Genomic DNA, 20,687 nt, shown 5'->3' on the forward strand with positions numbered 1-20,687 from the left:
CAGAATGTCATTCACCTAATAGCTTACAGCCTGTGAGCACAGCACAATAATGCAACTTCACCATGCTTGCTGAATAACCAGATGTTTAAAGTAACTAATTGCAACTACTCTCCTTACTGTAATTGAGTAGCTTTTCTGAGTACTTTTTTGAGTATTTTTCAAAGTTAATCGTTTTAGTCCTACTTTAGCAGAATTTTATGAAAGTAACACTACTTCTTTTTGAGTCTGATATTTCAGTACTTTTTCCACCCCTGGTAAGGGAGTTTGTGAATGAGGAAATTAGTGACAGAAAGTGGGAGGGAATGAGTGAGTGAAGGAAAGAGGGTGAGTGGGTGAATGTCAGCTCCGCATAGAGCTACCCGCCATCACAGCATCTGGCTCCACTGATCATCCCTCGGAGACAAGAACATACCCCAAACTATTTTAATATGTTTTCATATTTGCATTTTGTTTCTGTTGTTCATTCAGTTAAACCTGTTACTCGATTGAACTGAACATAAACAGTCAATTTCCAAAAGCACACAGTAAAGGTACATACCCACTGGGCACAGATGTCAGTTCAACATCTAGTTTTGATTTACATTATGGTTGTGGTCAACCAACGTGAATTCAACATGAAATCAACAAAGAATGTAAACATGTCTTTGGATTTAGGTTCTAAGTTGGGTGAAAAAAATACTAAATGTGACCGACCGGCTCGATTGTCTTATGTAGCAAAATTTGAAATTGTGTTTCTTTCATCAAATCAAATTTTATTGGTAACATACACGTGATTAGCAGAAGTTATTGTGGGTGTAGTGAAATGCTTGTGCTTCTAGATCTGACAGTGCAGTAATATCTAACAAATAATATCTAACAAATTACACCATATACCCAATGCACACAAATCTAAGTAGGAATGAACTAAGACTATATACATATGAACGCGCAATGTCAGAGCGGAACGGACTAAGATACAGTAGAACAGTATAAAGTACAGTATATACATATGAGATGAGTAATGCAAGATAGGTAAACATTAAATGACTAAGACACCGTAGAATATTATAAACTCAGGACCCTGTCTTTCAAAGATAATTGGTTAAAATCCAAATAACTTCACAGATCTTCATTGTAAAGGGTTTAAACATGTTTTCCTATGCTTGTTCAATGAACCATAAACAATTAATGAACATACACCTGTGGAACGGTCGTTAAGACACTAACGGCTTACAGACAGACGGTAACCATAAGTTATGAAAACTTAGGACACTAAAGAGGCCTTTCTACTGACGATGAAAAAAAACAAAAGAAAGAGGCCCAGGGTCTCTGCTCATCTGTGTGAACATGCCTTAGGCATGCTGCAAGGAGGCATGAGGACTGCAGATGTGTCCAGGGCAATAAATTGCAATGTCCATACTGTGAGACGCCTAAGACAGCGCTACAGGGAGACAGGACGGACAGCTGATCGTCCTCACAGTGCAGACCACGTGTATCAACACTTGCACAGGATCGATACATCCGAACATCACACCTGCGGGACAGGCACAGGATGGTAATAATAACTGCCCGAGTTACACCAAGAACGCACAATCCCTCCATCAGTGCTCAGACTGTCCGCAATAGGCTGAGAGAGGCTGGAATGAGGGCTTGTAGGCCTGTTGTGAGGCAGGTCCTCACCAGACATCACCGGCAACAACTTCGCCTATGGGCACAAACCCACCGTCGTTGAACCAGACAGGACTGGCAAAAAGTGCTCTTCACTGACGAGTCGCGGTTTTGTGTCACCAGGGGTGATGGTTGGATTTTAGTTTTATAGTCGAAGGAATGAGCGTTACACCGGGGCCTGTACTCTGGAGCTGGATCGATTTGGAGGTGGAGGGTCCGTCATGGTCTGGGGTGGTGTGTCACAGCATCATCGGACTGAGCTTGTTGTCATTGCAGACAATCTCAACACTGTGCGTTACAGGGAAGACATCCTCCTCCCTCATGTGGAACCCTTCCTGCAGGCTCATCCTGACATGCCACCAGCCATACTGCTCGTTCTGTGCATGATTTCCTGAAAGACAGGAATGTCAGTGTTCTGTCAGGGCCAGCGAAGTGCCCGTATCTCAATCCCATTGAGCACGTCTGGGACCTGTTGGATCGGAGGGTGAGGGTTTGGGCCATTCCTCCCAGAAATGTCTGGGAACTTGCCGGTTGTCTTGGTGGAAGAGTGGGGTAACATCTCACAGCAAGAACTGACGAATCTGGTGCAGTCCATGAGGAGGAGATGCACTGCAGTACTTAATGCAGCTGGTGGCCACGCCAGATACTGACTGTTACTTTTGATTTTGACCCCCCCTTTGTTCAGGGACACATTATTCAATTAGTCACATGTCTGTGGAACTTCTTCAGTTTATGTCTCAGTTGTTGAATCTTATGTTCATACAAATATTTACATACAGTGGGGACAACAAGTATTTGATACACTGCCGATTTTGCAGGTTTTCCTACTTACAAAGCATGTAGAGGTCAGTAATTTTTATCATAGGTACACTTCAACTGTGAGAGACTGAATCTAAAATCACGTTGCATGATTTTTAAGTAATTAATTTGCATTTTATTGCATGACATAAGTATTTGATACATCAGAAAAGCAGAACTTAATATTTGGTACAGAAACCTTTGTTTGCAATTACAGAGATCCCACGTTTCATGTGGTCCTTTCCAGGTTAGCACACACTGTAGCAGGGATTTTGGCCCACTCCTCCTTACAGACCTTCTCCAGATCCTTCAGGTTGAGGGGCTGTCGCTGGGCAATACGGACTTTCAGCTCCCTCCAAAGATGTTCTATTGGGTTCAGGTCTGGAGACTGGCTAGGCAACTCCAAGACCTTGAGATGCTTCTTACGGAGCCATTCCTTAGTTGCCCTGGCTGTGTGTTTCGGGTCGTTGTCATGCCTGAAGACCCAGCCACGACCCATCTTCAATGCTCTTACTAAGGGAAGGAGGTTGTTGGCCAAGATCTCGCGATACATGGCCCAATCCATCCTCCCCTCAATACGGTGCAGTCGTCCTGTTCCCCTTTGCAGAAAAGCATCCCCTAAGAATTATGTTTCCACCTCCATGCTTCACGGTTGGGATGGTGTTCTTGGGGTTGTACTCATCCTTCTTCCTCCAAAGACGGCGAGTGGAGTTTAGACCAAAAGGTTATATTTTGTCTCATCAGACCACATGACGTTCTCCCAGTCCTCCTCTGGATCATCCAGATGGTCATTGGCAAACTTCAGACGGGCCTGGACATGCGCTGGCTTGAGCAGGGGGACCTTGCATGCGCTGCCGGATTTTAATCCATGACAGCGTAGTCTGTTACTAATGGTTTTCTTTAAGACTGTGGTCCCAGCTCTCTTCAGGTCATTGACCAGGTCCTGCCGTGTAGTTCTGGGCTGATCCCTCATCTTCCTCATGATCATTGAAGCCCCACGAGGTGAGATCTTGCATGGAGCCCCAGACAGAGGGTGATCGACCGTCATCTTGAACTTCTTCCATTTTCTAATAATTGCGCCAACAGTTGTTGCCTTCTCACCAAGCTGTAGGCCTAATGTCCTGTAGCCCATCCCAGCCTTGTGCAGGTCTACAATTTTATCCCTGATGTCCTTACACAGCTCTCTGGTCTTGGCCATTGTGGAGAGGTTGGAGTCTGTTTGATTGAGTGTGTGGACAGGTGTCTTTTATACAGGTAACGAGTTCAAACAGGTGCAGTTAATACAGGTCATGAGTGGAGAACAGGAGGGCTTCTTAAAGAAAAATGAACAGGTCTGTGAGAGACGGAATTCTTACTGGTTGGTAGGTGTATTGAACTGCAAGAACTGGCATATCTGGTGCAGTCCATGAGGAGGACATGCACTGCAGTACTTAATATAGCTGTTGATCACACCAGATACTGGCTGTTACTTTTGATTTTAACCCCCCGCCCTTTGTTCAGGGACACATTATTCAATTTCTGTTAGTCACATGTCTGTGGAACTTGCTCAGTTTAAGTTTAAGTTGTTGCATCTTGTTATGATCATACAAATATTCACACATGTTAAGTTTGCTGAAAATAAATAAATCAACACAGTTGACAGTGAGAGGACATTTCTTTTTTTGCTGAGTTTAGAATACAGTATATACATATGAGATGAGTAATTGGCTATGAAAAGCCAAGTGACATTTACTCCTGAGGTGCTGACCTGTTGCACCCTCGACATCCACTGTGATTATTATTATTTGACCCTGCTGGTCATCTATGAATATTTGAACATCTTGGCCATGTTCTGTTATAATCTCCACCTGGCACAGTCAGAAGAGGCCTGGCCACCCCTCATAGCCTGGTTCCTCTCTAGGTTTCTTCCTAGGTTCTGGCCTTTCTAGGGAGTTTTTCCTAGCCACCTTGCTTCTACACCTGCATTGCTTGCTGTTTGGGAGTAGTAGGCTGGGTTTCTGTAAAGCACTTTGAGATATCAGCTGATGTAAGATGGGCTTTATAAATAACTTTTATTTGAGTAATGCAAAATATGTAAACTTTGTTAAAGTGACTAGTGTTTCATTCCTTAAAGTGGCTAGTGATTTCTAGTCTATGCCTATAGGCAGCAGACTCTAATTTTTAACACTCTGATGATCTTGAGAAGCAGTTTTTCAGTCTGTCGTTACTAGCTTTGATGCACCTGTACTGACCTCGCCTTCTGGCTTGGGTGGTTGATGTCCTTGATGATTTTTTTGGCCTTCCTGTGACATTGGGTGCCGTAGGTGTCCTGGAGGTCTGCGTTGGGCATACCACACCACCCTCTGGACAGCCTTGTGGTTGCGGGCGGTGCAGTTGCCATACCAGGCGGTGATACAGCCCTACAGGATGCTTTCAATTGTGCATCTGTAAACGTTTGTGAGGGTTTTAGATGCCAAGCCAAATGTATTTAGCTTCCTGAGGTTGAAGAGACACTGTTACGCCTCTGTGTGGGTGGTCCATTTCAGTTTGTCAGTGATGTGTACGCCAAGGAACTTGAAGCTTTCCACCTTCTCCACTACGGTCCCGACGATGTAGATAGGGGGGTGCACCCTCTGCTGTTTACTAAAATCCACGATCATCTCCTTAGTTTTGCTGACGTTGAGTGAGAGGTTGTTTTCCAGGCACCACACTCCCAGAGCCCTCACCTCATCCCTGTAGGCTGTCTCGACTTTGGATAAAAGTAAAGACTGGTATGTGAGTGTGCTTTGGGCGTTCAGTAACCTCAGAGCATTGTGAGATTGTCCATTTGTAAATTCAGAGCGTTTCGCTCTCGGAGCGTTCAGAGCACTCTGGCCGAGGAGTAGGGTTGAGCCGAGCGTTCTGACCCAACAACAGCAGTCAATCACCAAGCTAACTGGCTAACGTTTGCTAGCTTGCTAGCTACTTCCAGACACATGAGAGAACAGCTCACTCTGACCATTTTATTCACCCTAGCAGAGCTGGTTAGGTTTTTTTATGTTATCCAGAGTGTTGTTGTCTGCAATTGTGCTGCTGGCAACAATTTAATTTAATTACGCTTTTTTTTGCCAACGGTTACTGACACCGGCCAAATACAATGGGTGTTGAGCGTTCGTAAATTTGTCAGTTATTCTGTGCTCTGCCACACTCAGACCAAAGTGCTCTGAAATCGGAGTAGATAGCCAGAGCGAATTTACCAGCTATGCCTATCAACGGGTGTCACGATGACTTCATAAACATTCTATTGAAATAGTTACTTGCATAGTGGAGTATTTAGATAGCTAAATCTTACCTGTATATATGGATGGACGCTTCTTCCTCTCTGTCACGGATGCCATGGTTACTCTTTGTTTGAAGATGTAATCCGGAGACAGGTGTTTTATACAACAGCCTTCTGTGTGTTCTCTTTTTGACTCCGTCTGCATATTTGCAATCAAACTCAGAATTGTATCCATCTCCTTAGCTATCATACTCTAATTCCACTGATTTCAAAACTCGGTCCTCCAGAATGTGGAGAGCAACACTTATACAGTTCTACTACGTGATATCTTTCAAAAAGCCACGTTAGAAAGGACTACCTACACATACTGATCAGCTCATATTATAGACAGAGGCATGCTACATGGCAGACCAATCCAAACTCATCTCTCGGCATGTCCAGCCCACTCATTATGTCAGCCAATCATGGCTAGCGGGAAGGTTTCTGACTTTTTCCATGGCTAAACAACACTAGGCTCGTGAGTTAAGAATTTTATTTGTACAGATTGCATGCAAATTTGTTGTTAAGGCACATGAAACACATGTTCCAGAAGGCCTTTCTGCCCAAAAAATGCATTTTGATAAAAGTAGTCACGCGCAACATACGCCTAATTTCCTGAAACGAGTCACAAATTCCCTTACGCTGATGACCTTTTTCAAATCCAATCAGTTTTCCACGTTGATTCAACATCATCACATTTAATTTTGGGGTTGAAATGACGTGGAAACAATGTTATTTCAGCTTGTTTTTGCCCAGTGGGTAGTCGTTGTTATGGATGGTTTCTCCTTGGGAACAGCATCAAATCAAGGCTGGTAACAAAACATTGTTAAGCAGACTACAAAAGTGAATCTAGAATAGATAGAAGCTATGCGGTTTCTTTGAAAGAAGCCCTAGCTGCCTAGACAGAGCAGAGGAGAGGCACAGATGTCATCTTGTTTGCAGAATGAAGAGAAGACCTGTGGTGAGAGCATCAATATGACTGCTCCTCTCTAAACATTATTGTCTGAGCTGTGACAACACACAAAGGAGCTGAGCCTGATCCCAGGCCTGCTGGGTTAGCTGCTTTTACTAACATCCACGGACACAGAAGACATGTTCTACATAACTTGTCCCATCAGAGCCAAATCCATGTATGTATGGACTACATGTTGCTATGCTAGACAACAGTGCAGCAGTTGGGGAGGCTAGAATCTTTATTCAAATCTCCCAGTATATCTCTCAAATATAAAAAAAACGAGTATATGTGTGTTATGTTACTAGTGCCTGGCTCTCTGTCCCAACACACACACACACACACACACACACACACACACACACACACACACACACACACACACACACACACACACACACACACACACACACACACACACACACACACACACACACACACACACACAAATACAATACACACTTGTACTCATTCTCCCTTCTCTGTCTTCTTACTCCAGAAACTCAGAGCATGGAGGACTGTGGCGAGAAGCTGAAGAGGATCCTGGAGTCCCCCAGCGTGCCCCAGGCCAACCACCAGCTCCTGGTGCACCTCACCAGACACCTGGTCAAGGTGGCCCAGAGTGAAGCTCAGAACCAGGCCAGCCCCAGGCTTCTAGGCCAGGTCTTCAGTGAGACCATCTTCAAACACTCCCACTTCAGGTAAGACTGATTGGTGCACTGATGAAGTGGTGTGGCTGGCTGAACTCTTAGATAGACAGGTGCTATCTAGAACCTAAATGGGTTCTTTGTCTGTCCCCATAGAAGAAGCCTTTAAAGAACCCTTTTGGGTTCCAGGTAGAACCATTTTCATGTAGATCAATTTCCACAAAGGGTTCTACATGGAACCAAAAGGGGTTATTCAAAGGGTTCTCCTAAGGGGACAGCCGAAGAACCCTTTTTTCTAAGAGTGTACTGTCGAACATGTATAGGAAACATATTAAAAATGGGTCTTATGCATATTATATTCTCTGGTATACTGTATACTGACACGTGGCTTGCAGCTACAGTCAACTAATGAAAATGTAAACAAAGCATGTTACCCTGGAGCTTTAAGATAAAAACCTGCTAGCCAGCAGCTTCAATTATGTCTTCATGTTGCTGTTGTTGTTGATGGTGACCATTTGATAGTGATGCTGTTCCTATCCTCTTCATGTACACTCTCAAGTCTATTTTAGAAGAAGAAGAAGAAGATGAAGAGGAAGTTTAGAATTCCCTGTGCACTTGTAGGCCTTTGGGCATGAACTGATAGAGCTGCGTTTACTAAAGGGAAAGGTATGCAGTAATATTTGGCTCGGTGGTAATGTTAACATCCTGTCAATGTAAATCGTAAGCTGAAATGGTCAAGCAAAGCATTGACCTGGTGAGCATGCTGTTTATGTTTCACATACACTGCAAAAGCTCACTGGGAGAATTGCTCTGTGAATTGCTCTGAATCAGTGAGGAAAGTCTGTTTCTGGCTTCTCTTTACACATAAAACTGGAATAAGAGATCACAGTCAATGAGGCAGAACCTGTGATATTTGTGTAGCCTCTTCCACTCACTCTGCCGTTCCCCTCTGATGTCACCAGGAGGAGTGAGCGTGCTGGATTATCCCAGAATGCATTGCTCTCCCTGGACCTTCACTCCGTTGTGTTGTTGATATTAACTTTGACCCATGGTGTTTCAGCCCTCTGACCATAACCACCAGAGAACCTGATGGAGGCCAACCTGAGTCTATTTGTCTGACCTTTACTGGGGAGTTTAGTATGTCTCAGTCCCTTGTAGTGCACTACCTTTTACCATTTGGTACTCAGACGTAAACTCATTGGATCGAAAGTAGATAGGAACGGCAGGGCAGGGAGGAAGTCTTCTTAACCCTTCAGCTCTAGGCCAGGCAGAGAATTCTGACAGCAGAGATTATAGAGTGTTAAGTAGTAGTAGGTCATAGAAGTAGTTCAAGATCAATAGTTGTTGAAATCAGATTAACTGTGGAAGGAAGATGAAAATGTAATCCAGTCATCTGCAGGGTACTGTAAATAGTGCGATTAGTGTTGTGTTTGCATGCAAATGTCACCATATAGTTTACTGTACATAGTAACCATAGCGTAAACATAACATCATCTCTCTCTTCCGCACTTGTATTTCATGTCAGAGTTGTGGCCTGTCAAACTACTGTCGTGAGAGCACCGCACGACAGGCAAAAATAGAGAGAGTTCATCAGCTTCCTCAGAGAGAGAGGTCACATATGTATCCATCACAGGACTTGAATTATAGGAAATAAATACTGTGCCTTGCGAAAGTATTCGGCCCCCTTGAACTTTGCGACCTTTTGCCACATTTCAGGCTTCAAACATAAAGATATAAAACTGTATTTTGTTGTGAAGAATCAACAACAAGTGGGACACAATCATGAAGTGGAACGACATTTATTGGATATTTCAAACTTTTTTAACAAATCAAAAACTGAAAAATTGGGCGTGCAAAATTATTCAGCCCCTTTACTTTCAGTGCAGCAAACTCTCTCCAGAAGTTCAGTGAGGATCTCTGAATGATCCAATGTTGACCTAAATGACTAATGATGATAAATACAATCCACCTGTGTGTAATCAAGTCTCCGTATAAATGCACCTGCACTGTGATAGTCTCAGAGGTAAAGGCAAAGAGCATCATGAAGAACAAGGAACACACCAGGCAGGTCCGAGATACTGTTGTGAAGAAGTTTAAAGCCGGATTTGGATACAAAAAGATTTCCCAAGCTTTAAACATCCCAAGGAGCACTGTGCAAGCGATAATATTGAAATGGAAGGAGTATCAGACCACTGCAAATCTACCAAGACCTGGCCGTCCCTCTAAACTTTCAGCTCATACAAGGAGAAGACTGATCAGAGATGCAGCCAAGAGGCCCATGATCACTCTGGATGAACTGCAGAGATCTACAGCTGAGGTTTGAGACTCTGTCCATAGGACAACAATCAGTCGTTTATTGCACAAATCTGGCCTTTATGGAAGAGTGGCAAGAAGAAAGCCATTTCTTAAAGATATCCATAAAAAGTGTCATTTAAAGTTTGCCACAAGCCACCTGGGATACACACCAAACATGTGGAAGAAGGTGCTCTGGTCAGATGAAACCAAAATTGAACTTTTTGGCCACAATGCAAAACGTTATGTTTGGCGTAAAAGCAACACAGCTGAACACACCATCCCCACTGTCAAACATGGTGGTGGCAGCATCATGGTTTGGGCCTGCTTTTTTTCAGCAGGGACAGGGAAGATGGTTAAAATTGATGGGAAGATGGATGGAGCCAAATACAGGACCATTCTGGAAGAAAACCTGATGGAGTCTGCAAAAGACCTGAGACTGGGATGGAGATTTGTCTTCCAACAAGACAATGATCCAAAACATAAAGCAAAATCTACAATGGAATGGTTCAAAAATAAACATATCCAGGTGTTAGAATGGCCAAGTCAAAGTCCAGACCTGAATCCAATCGAGAATCTGTGGAAAGAACTGAAAACTGCTGTTCACAAATGCTCTCCATCCAACCTCACTGAGCTCGAGCTGTTTTGCAAGGAGGAATGGGAAAAAAATTCTCGATGTGCAAAACTGATAGAGACATACCCCAAGCGACTTACAGCTGTAATCGCAGCAAAAGGTGGCGCTACAAATTATTAACTTAAGGGGGCTGAATAATTTTGCACGCCCAATTTTTCAGTTTTTGATTTGTTAAAAAAGTTTGAAATATCCCATAAATGTCGTTCCACTTCATGATTGTGTCCCACTTGTTGTTGATTCTTCACAAAAAAATCCAGTTTTATATCTTGATGTTTGAAGCCTGAAATGTGGCAAAAGGTCGCAAAGTTCAAGGGGGCCGAATACTTTCGCAAGGCACTGTACATAAGTAAATCAACACTTTCTCTGACCCAGTACCAGGCAAGAGAGGGAAGGCGGGAGAGAGAGGTTGAACCAGAGGAGTCTGTCTGCCTGAGACCTTAGCTTACAATCCCATGGTGTGACCTGGGCCTTTTCCCCTCAAAATCCTCCACTTTCTCCTTTTCCTCCTTCACTCCTGTGACCTGGTTCATTACCAAGATACTCTTTCTAGAAGAAGCCAATTGGTTCCATTTACTACTGCAGTTCAACCATGGATTTTATGGTTATAAGAAGAATGACATTCTCTCTCTCTCTCTCTCTGTCTCTGTCTCTGTCTCTGTCTCTGTCTCTGTCTCTCTCTCTCTCTCTCTCTCTCTCTCTCTCTCTCTCTCATATTTACATCTGTGACCGTGTTCTCCTCGTGCTTGAACTCTTGACATATCTGTCCCTTCATTTGACCTCAGACCCTGCCTGTCCCTCTCCCTGCAGTGCGGACGTAAACCCAGAGCACCATGTGAAGATCATGGAGGCCCTGATTGCAGCCGGGGGACTGGTGGAAATGCAGGCAGCCCCAGGTAGGACACTGCCTTTTTGGACCTGAGCTATAATCTCTCCGCCCTTCTCTCTTTCCTGATATGGTTGAGTGTCATGGTCTTTTACATGGCTGTGTCCCAAATGGCACCCTATTTCAGATATAGTGCACTATTTTCGCCCCGAGGCCATAGTAAAGCCTAGGTATTTACTTCAATAGAGAGTACAGATGTCCTCATTTTAGGCAGGGCCCCATGGAGAGAAGCCAGTTAGTTAACACTATCAACGTTTCCCTTTACTGTCGCAATTGTGATCGAATCAACGCATTATTAGCCACTTCCAATGCAACATACCGAAGCAAAACAATATACTGTATGCAAGAGATTTTGTTCTGGGCAAAACATGCCAGAGTAGGATTATATTGTGCATAACTCCTGTACTCGACACAGGAGTTATTTTATTTTGTACTGGACTGTGTTTATGGCTGTGGTCGGGAGTAGATGCGCTTGCTTTAAGATCTGAAAGCTTTTGAGAGGGTTTATTCTAATGTTCCCTCGTTAGATTGTAACTCATCTTGCTCTCGCTAGCATTAGTTGTTAGTCTCGTTGTTGTGATGTGCATAACTGAGGGACAGAGACTACATTTTCATGGTTGTTTGAACAATAGGACTGTAAAGTTCCCAAAATGTAAGAGGACTCTCGTGGTGTTTACATATTTACAGAAATCCATTCAGGTGTATTTCGGGGCGTTTGGCAAATAACGTTCTAATATTCTAAAGTTGCGCTGTTGCAATTGCCTGTAAAAAATACAATCCAGTTGAAAGTGAATGATGGCAGGGCCATGTGGCAAATGGCTTGTTTGTATGAAGGTCCACTGTAGCTCTGATTGGCCATAGCGCACCGGTCTGTGTAGACTCCGGTCCTGGACAAGACAGATGTTTTTATTCCGTTTTATTTACTGCAGTTTCTATTACTTCTCCAAATGCACAGCCACTTTCCCACTCTATATTGCTATAGAATTTTCACAAATGCCTTAGTATACGTAATTCCTAAACATTCCAAGAATTTATCAAACGTGAAAATGACCCTATCTAAGTGGTCGCTTGTCAGATTTTTTTTTTTCAAATGTCATATTGTTCCTGGGGGTGTATATGAACAGATTTTAAAAATATTTCATGTTGCTAAAATGCTGTCAGTTCCACTTTAAATGTAACAATGTATCACACTCACCAAATGATGATACTTTGAAACTTCACTTATTGTTGAAAGTTGTTCTTGAAAAGGGAGAAGCTAACAAATTGGCAACAATAACACCTGCTGCAGCTGCTGGCATCTAGCTGACAACAAAAGCTAGTTAGCTAGACCGTGGGAAAAAAACTTCTCGCTATTGCGCAGTGATTTATATATATACACTCCTCAAAAAAATAAAGGGAACACTAAAAAAACACATCCTAGACCTGAATGAATGAAATATTCTTATTAAATACTTTTTTCTTTACATAGTTGAATGTGCTGACAACAAAATCACACAAAAATTATCAATGGAAATCAAATGTATCAACCCATGGAGGTCTGGATTTGGAGTCACACTCAAAATTAAAGTGGAAAACCACACTACAGGCTGATCCAACTTTGATGTCATGTCCTTAAAACAAGTCAAAATGAGGCTCAGTAGTGTGTGTGGCCTCCGCGTGCCTGTATGACCTCCCTACAACACCTGGGCATGCTCCTGATGAGGTGGGGGATGGTCTCCTGAGGGATCTCCTCCCAGACCTTGACTAAAGCATCGGCCAACTCCTGGACAGTCTGTGGTGCAACGTGGCGTTGGTGGATGGAGCGAGACATGATGTCCCAGATGTGCTCAATTGGATTCAGGTCTGGGGAACGGGCGGGCCAGTCCATAGCAGCAATGCCTTCCTCTTGCAGGAACTGCTGACACACTCCAGCCACATGAGGTCTAGCATTGTCTTGCATTAGGAGGAACCCAGGGCCAACCGCACCAGCATATGGTCTCACAAGGGGTCTGAGGATCTCATCTCGGTACCTAATGGCAGTCAGGCTACCTCTGGCGAGCACATGGAGGGCTGTGCGGCCCCCCAAAGAAATGCCACCCCACACCATAACTGACCCTCCGCCAAACCGGTCATGCTGGAGGATGTTGCAGGCAGCAGAACGTTCTCCACGGCGTCTCCAGACTGTCACGTCTGTCACATGTGCTCAGTGTGAACCTGCTTTCATCTGTGAAGAGCACAGGGCGCCAGTGGCGAATTTGCCAATCTTGGTGTTCTCTGGCAAATGCCAAATGTCCTGCACGGTGTTGGGCTGTAAGCACAACCCCCACCTGTGGACGTCGGGCCCGCATACCACCCTCATGGAGTCTGTTTCTGACCGTTTGAGCAGACACATGCACATTTGTGGCCTGCTGGAGGTCATTTTGCAGGGCTCTGGCAGTGCTCCTCCTGCTCCTCCTTTCACAAAGGCGGAGGTAGCGGTCCTGCTGCTGGGTTGTTGCCCTCCTACGGCCTCCACGTCTCCTGATGTACTAGCCTGTCTCCTGGTAGCGCCTCCATGCTCTGGACACTACGCTGACAGACACAGCAAACCTTCTTGCCACAGCTCGCATTGATGTGCCATCCTGGATGAGCTGCACTACCTGAGCCACTTGTGTGGGTTGTAGACTCCGTCTCATGCTACCACTAGAGTGAAAGCACCGCCAGCATTCAAAAGTGACCAAAACATCAGCCAGGAAGCATAGGAACTGAGAAGTGGTCTGTGGTCCCCACCTGTAGAACCATTCCTTTATTGGGGGTGTCTTGCTAATTGCCTATAATTTCCACCTGTTGTCTATTCCATTTGCACAACAGCATGTGAAATTTATTGTCAATCAGTGTTGCTTCCTAAGTGGACAGTTTGATTTCACAGAAGTGTGATTCACTTGGAGTTACATTGTGTTGTTTAAGTGTTCCCTTTATTTTTTTGAGCAGTGTATATTTATATTTTTTAATGTAACCTTCATTGAACTACGCAAGTCAGTTAAGAACAAATTCTTATTTACAGTGTTGGCCTACTCCGGTAACACTGAGCCAATTGTGCACCTCCAAATGGGACTCCCAATCATGGCCAGATGTGATACAGCCTGGATTTGAACCAGGGACTGTAGTGAGAACTCTTGCACTGAGATGCAGTGCCTTAGACCATTGTGCCATTTTGGAGCCCAACAATCTGTTGGCCTTCATGAAGGCAGAGGTTTCCATACGTTTTTGTGAAAATTGTCTCACTCAATAAGTCAAAATGTGATTGGTTGATTCCACTGCCACTCCAAAATGTTGCCCTAATACAGTTGAATGGCAGACACCTCTATCTAGCTTCTGAGGGCTTAGCCAATGGCTGACTTAGCGAGCTAGATTTATCTCCCCAGAGATATTTTTTTCTCTTCAGTGTTAACCCTTTCATGACATTACCCTGAGGCAGGCACAGTGATGCCGAAACGTTGGTAAATACCCATTAAATTGCTGGGAGATTACACATGGAGTGTGCGACTTTCTTTATTTTGATAGTTTATTCGCCATTAGTCAGCACCTCCAAACAAACTATTATTCAGGTGTGCACCAGCTCATGTCTTTCCTTTCCAACAAAAACTGAAAAATATTAACATTATAGAAATTAATAGTATAATTATAATACTTATTATAATCATTATTTTATAAATCCTTAGCTCTTCTCTGATGGCATAGAAGGCCCATTGTTCCCCACTGTGTTTAGGTTAGTAATAATTTTCCCTCAGCATGCATTTTTTCACTATTCTGAATGCCTAAAGAATCCGTACATTGTCCAGTATTTCTGCGTTCATATTTCAGAACATTTTGGACGATGGTGGTGATTTGACAAAATTACAATCATGGTCTTGAATTGGACTCACATTTTGCTGGTCTCGGTCTTGACTCGGTCTTGGACCCCTTGTCCCCCTCCCGGTCTTGACTTGATCTCGCCCTCCTCTATTTGGTCTTGAATCGGGTGGTCTCGAACGCAACACTGTTGTAGGCCAAACCGTTCGAATGCTACAGCCGTTTTTGCGAGAAGACCGATTTTCGGGATGTCTCCTGGTCTTACAAACAGAGCTGTAGCTCTGCCACTTTCCACTGCAGATGTGGAAGGGCAACATAGGCAAATGTGGTGGATTGAGACACAGCCCATGCAAAAATATCTCTAGCTTAAATTGACGGATCTTGACGGGGATTTTTTTTTGTTATGTTACTTAGAATGACGCACCGTTGTGTCAATAGACTCTAGGGGGTTTTAACTTCAACGAATCACTAATCTGTAATTATGAAGTGCTTTGAAAGGCTGGTCATGACACACATCAACACCATCATCCCAGATACCCTGGACCCACTCCAATTTGCATAGCGCCACAACAGATCCACAGATGACGCAGTCTCAATTACACTTCACACTGTCTTCTCCCACCTGGACAAGAGGGTAAATAACTATGTGTGAATGCTGTTCACAGACTGCAGCTCACAGCGTTCAACACCATAGTCCTTGCCAATCTCATCACCAAGATGGGGACCCTGGGACTGAACACTTCCCTCTGTAACTGGATCATGGACTTCCTGACGGGAATACCTCATAATGACAAAGTGAAAACACGTCTTTTGACATTTTTGCAAATGTATTGAAAATAAAATACAGAGGTATCTAATTTACATAAATATTCACACCCCTGAGTCGATACTTTGTAGAAGCACCTTTGGCAGTGATTACAGCTTTGAGTCTTTCTTGGTACGTCTCTAAGAGCTTTCCACATCTGGATTATGCAACATTTCTCCCATTGTTCTTTTCAAAATGATTCAAGCTCTGTCAAATTGGTTGTTGATCATTGCTATACAACCATTTTCAGGTCTTAACATAGATTTTCAAGCAGAATCTGTGTTTGAAAATCACTGCTCGACTGAAGAACCTTACAGATAACTGTGTGGTACAGAGATGAGGCAGTCGTTAAACAATCATGTTAAACACTGTTAACACAGAATGTGTCCATTCAACTTATTATGCGACTTGTTAAGCACATTTTTACTCCATAACGTATTTAAGCTTGCCATAACAAAGGGGTTGAATATTGACTGAAGACATTTTGGTTTTTCATTTTTTTAAATTCATTTGTAAAAAAAAAAAAAAAAAAACATCTTTCCACTTTGACATTATGGGGTAATGTGTGTAGGCCAGTGACAACAAATCATAAGTTTATCCATTTTATATTCGGGCAGTAACACAATAAAATGTGGAAAAAGGTCAAGGGGTGTGAATACTTTCTGAAAACTCTTTAGCTACATTCCTGTGTATTTTATTCCTCTTGTGTTACTATTTTTGTTTTTATGATTTTCTTTTCTCTCTCTACACCATTGGGAAAAGGGCTTACAGTATAAGTAAATATTTCACAGTTAATTCTACACCCGTTGCGGTGGCAGTGTGTCTGTAGAATGAAATTGTTGGTGTTCTGTCCAAGGACAGGCTGGTTCTAAAAAGCATGGCAGGGTTCTGGCAGAGAGCAGACATTCTGTATTATGTCTGTCCTGTAAGAAACAGCCCACTGCCATCATGGGGTGTTTGTTGGCGGTTTTAATGAAAATACTTGAGTAGCTTTCCAAAGCTGGACCATGTAGTTTATTTAACGTGTATTTCTCACAGTGGGAAAACGCACAACCTCCAGTGGAAAAGATACTTTTGGTTTAAGAAATGTCCTGAGCTACTGTAACAAATTGTGCATAGCATGAGATAATAGCATATGTCTTCCTCCATTTGTTTGCTTTGCCGTGAAAGCTGCGATAATGTAACCAGATATCTGCATTTGTCCGGCTGGGCTGCCAGTATTTATGTCGAAGAAACATCCCTGGAGAGTCAGCCAACCTCAGTAACACAGTTTCTCTGGACCCCCTGCAAGGTTATTTTAGTAGGTGTGTACATCTGGAAACCAGGTGTTACTTTACGATGCGTTATAAAAGGTTTTGTATCATTTCAGCCAATAGTTCTGAAAGTAGTGCTCACGAGTCAAAACTGGTCCCCGAAAATTGTGCACAATTGTCTACATCTTCTAATTCGTAAAATATTTAACACATTTGTAAGTGCTTAAGAGCCTGTCCAATGTCTTAAGTAACTATAAGATGACCACCTCTCCTCCCTTCAGCTGTGATCAGGAATGTTGGGCCCTATATTAACCCTTTGTCTGTGCTTGGCCTGAGCCAGGACAAAGCCACTATAACTCAGAGCCAATCATCACACTCAGCATGCCTGGAACAGAGAGGGGTTTATGGGGTGGCTTTCACCACCTTGAAAGTCAGAGTCAGGGGGCTAGATGGGGGTAACGGGGGCAAGACATGGGGTTAGAGGGTTAGTGGGACATAATTTAGGAGAATGGAAGGGAGGGACGGGAGCAGCAATGAAAATGGAAATCAGCATGGGGTTGTTGAGGCCTTTATTTCACTGATATATCATTAGGACTTTGCATTCCAGCAGCTCTTACACTAAGGTCCTAAATGCTTTAATTACTATAAAAACAACATTTAATTTGCCATAATTACCTAGCAATTACATAGTAATGGAGTTGAAGGTTATGGTTATTGTTACATAAGTAGAGTGTGGAATGGTCCTTAACAGTACATTTTTCCAGTATAAAGTATTCAGCCTCCAGAGTTACATTGTGTGGAATGAATCCCAGTGCCCTTTTTAAGTGTGTGTAGATGATGTGTGGGTTGGCAGAGTTACATTAGACCAACAAAGAGGTCACAGGAGTCCTGTCTATTTGTCTCTGATATGCAACATCTTTTATAACCTGTTTCACTCAAACCCACTAGACGAGCTTTCTGAGTGGATGGGATGGAATCTCTTCAAGATCATCTTGACATTTTGCGACTGCTTGAATGACTGTCCAATCAAGCATACAGGATCTCCATACCTCAAGTATCACTAGCTATGATCATCTTTGTCTCTATTCTGTAAACTCAAGATGAATAATTTAAATGTTTTACGTTGCAGAAGTAAAGTCTACAGGCCTTTTGTTTGTCAGATTGAATCTCAGTAAAAAAAAGTGTGGACATGCAGGTACAGAATTTGTCTAGGTCAGCTATGTGTCTTTGTTTGTGGGGAGAAAGAGAGAGGTCAGGTTCACGTGTGAACACTTTTCTCCCCCACTGGATCCGTAACCAGCACCCCTACCACCCCTCACCCCTCCAGCTTCAGAGTCTACATTAGCCCGAGTCAAAGGTCAGGCTAGCTCCCATGGGTGTATCATTAATCCCTGATTAGGCCCAACCAAGCCTACTGCAAATGGAGTCTTAAAATAATGCGACCAGATATGGTCCCAATCTGAGTGTTCAAGTTTGTGTGTGTGTGTTTGGTGGAGCAGGATCGCTTGAGTTTTACACCTCGGTGGATCCCAGCTCAGCCAGTCAATCTGTCAGCCATTACCATCACGCAATACTAACGTTGCCAACCAAGAAAAACATTTTAAAAAATAAAAAAACACCCCATTTCACATTTATGCCATTTTCAGCTTTCCACTGCTGACGGCACGCAACCCCTTCCCACAGCCTAGCAAATGTAACACACACACCCTATACCCCCCCCCTCCCGGCCCCAGGACATTTATTTGGGCCTTAATGTGTTCCAGGCAGGGAAAGTTTGTTGGTAAAACATTGCGTTTAAAGGCAGATCTTGTGGGCTTGCGTTTGGCTTCCATCGTCTCGGATGACTAGCCCTGTCAGATACTGATGGATTCATTGTGGCTGTGAGCATGTTGCTCTGAAAAAAAAAGAGGGGAAGAGGGAGAGAGAGATACACCTCTCATTCAACATCTCCTCTCTCTCTCTGTTTTCATATCCCCCCTTCTCTCTCCCTCTCTTCAACTCTCTCCCTCTCTTTTCTTTACTCCCTGTGTTTATAGCAGGGTTTACAAACAGTACCCATTCCAATGTTTATAATGTTCTCTATTATATTGCAATGCATTCCATGTCCCATAAATAACTAGTTCAAATGCTGGAGCCCATTTGCAATAAAACAAAATCATGATTTTATACAAATAACAACAAAACATCACGTAGAATAATGTGGAATGTGTCTATGTGAGAATGGTGCAAATGTGTAACTTTTGGTGGAGACTATGAAACTCCGGCTGTTTCCTTTAGCAAGTTCATGCTGTATGATCATTCTCTTTGTGTGTATACAGGCCTGTATGCTGAACTTAAGTTCGCCCACTCACCATCCATTCAGAGCAGGTCTCTGTCGCTCTGGTGTTCTGTGTTAGAGCATACTGTATAAATAGCATTACAAGTAGCATATCTGGTACACAGAGACTGTCACGAACCAACTCCACCAAGTTATTAGTGAGCATTAGTCATCAGGGCATCTGATTGTTTTTGTGATTGGAGAGATGTGTCATGATGTAATTCAACAGCTGTGTTAGCGTGTGTAAGATAATAATAATAAATTGGTGGCTGTGTATATTTGTCGTATTTCACACATGTACAGTTGTGTATCAATACGTGTGTGTGTGTGTGTGTGTGTGTGTGTGTGTGTGTGTGTGTAAGAGAGAGGGGATTGTGACTATGTGGATGGATAATACTAAGACAGACAGGATCACATATCATTGACAGGTGTCTCTGTTGGTGGCAGGTTTGCTTTCAGTCTCTATTCTCACTGGTTTCTGTATGTCTCTCTCCCTTCTCCTCCTCTCTCTCTCTTTCTGTCTTGATGGCTGACTCATGGAGTATGGTGGCGGTCAGAGAGAGGCCATGCATGAGAATGGCCGAACAGTTGGCCCGCTGGTTGACCATTTACAGTGCAGTTCACTTAACCACAACCAAGTCACTAGAGTGACTGAGAATGAATGTGGGTGAGAGGGTGAGAGGGTGTCTGTTTGTGTCCGTATGACTTTAGAGTTTACGGTAGTGTCCTTTAGAGTGTGGCATGGGGCGGAAAGTGATGGCATGGGGCGGAAAGTGGCGACATATCCTGTAATCCTTCTGTGGGGTCAGCAGCAATGCAGTGGTCTAGTTCATGGAGCTACTACAAAGCCACTCATCAGGAAGAGGTATCTGCGTGTGTGTGTGGACATGTTTAACAATACTTTTGGGGACCAGACATAACAATTGGGGACATTATGCAGGTCCCACAAAGAAAAAGGCTCTTTCTAGGGGTTTCTGGTTAGAGTTAGGGTCAGGGTTATAGGTTAGGGGGTTAAAGGTTTAGATCAGACATGCCCACAAACTTCAAACGAAGTAAACAATGCTCTACCTCCTGGAGATTTACCCTGATGCTGCCAGTGGCTTGCAACTATCAAGAATGATGCTTACAGGCTGAACTGATGGGTAATCTATTTCGACGCCAGGTAGAGGTAACCTAAAGTTAGCTAGATTACTAGCCTATCTGGACTAAGTTATTTAGCTAGCTAAAGTCCTGTATTGAACTCTGAAAGCCATTAGCTAACTCGTATAGCTATCTTTTGGATACACACTGCCAATCAATTGAATCTATGCCATGGTAGTCACTACTAGACTGGTAGCTAGCTACCTTCAGCAGAGTAAACATGTTTGTTTGT

General features: G+C 43.4%; 1 protein-coding gene across 1 annotated transcript in view; it reads left to right on the forward strand.

Annotated features, from left to right (window-relative positions):
- The window catches only part of pik3r3b (phosphoinositide-3-kinase, regulatory subunit 3b (gamma)), a 324,990-nt gene that overhangs the window by 160,718 nt on the left and 143,585 nt on the right, over window positions 1–20,687 (forward strand). The window contains exons 6-7 of the mRNA XM_021599716.2: window positions 7,174–7,375; window positions 11,055–11,140. Of these exons, the coding sequence (XP_021455391.1) occupies window positions 7,174–7,375; window positions 11,055–11,140 (288 nt within the window). The remainder of the gene's footprint in view (window positions 1–7,173; window positions 7,376–11,054; window positions 11,141–20,687) is intronic.

The sequence above is a fragment of the Oncorhynchus mykiss genome, chromosome 30 (assembly GCF_013265735.2).
Source record: "Oncorhynchus mykiss isolate Arlee chromosome 30, USDA_OmykA_1.1, whole genome shotgun sequence".
In the NCBI taxonomy this organism is placed as follows: domain Eukaryota; kingdom Metazoa; phylum Chordata; class Actinopteri; order Salmoniformes; family Salmonidae; genus Oncorhynchus; species Oncorhynchus mykiss.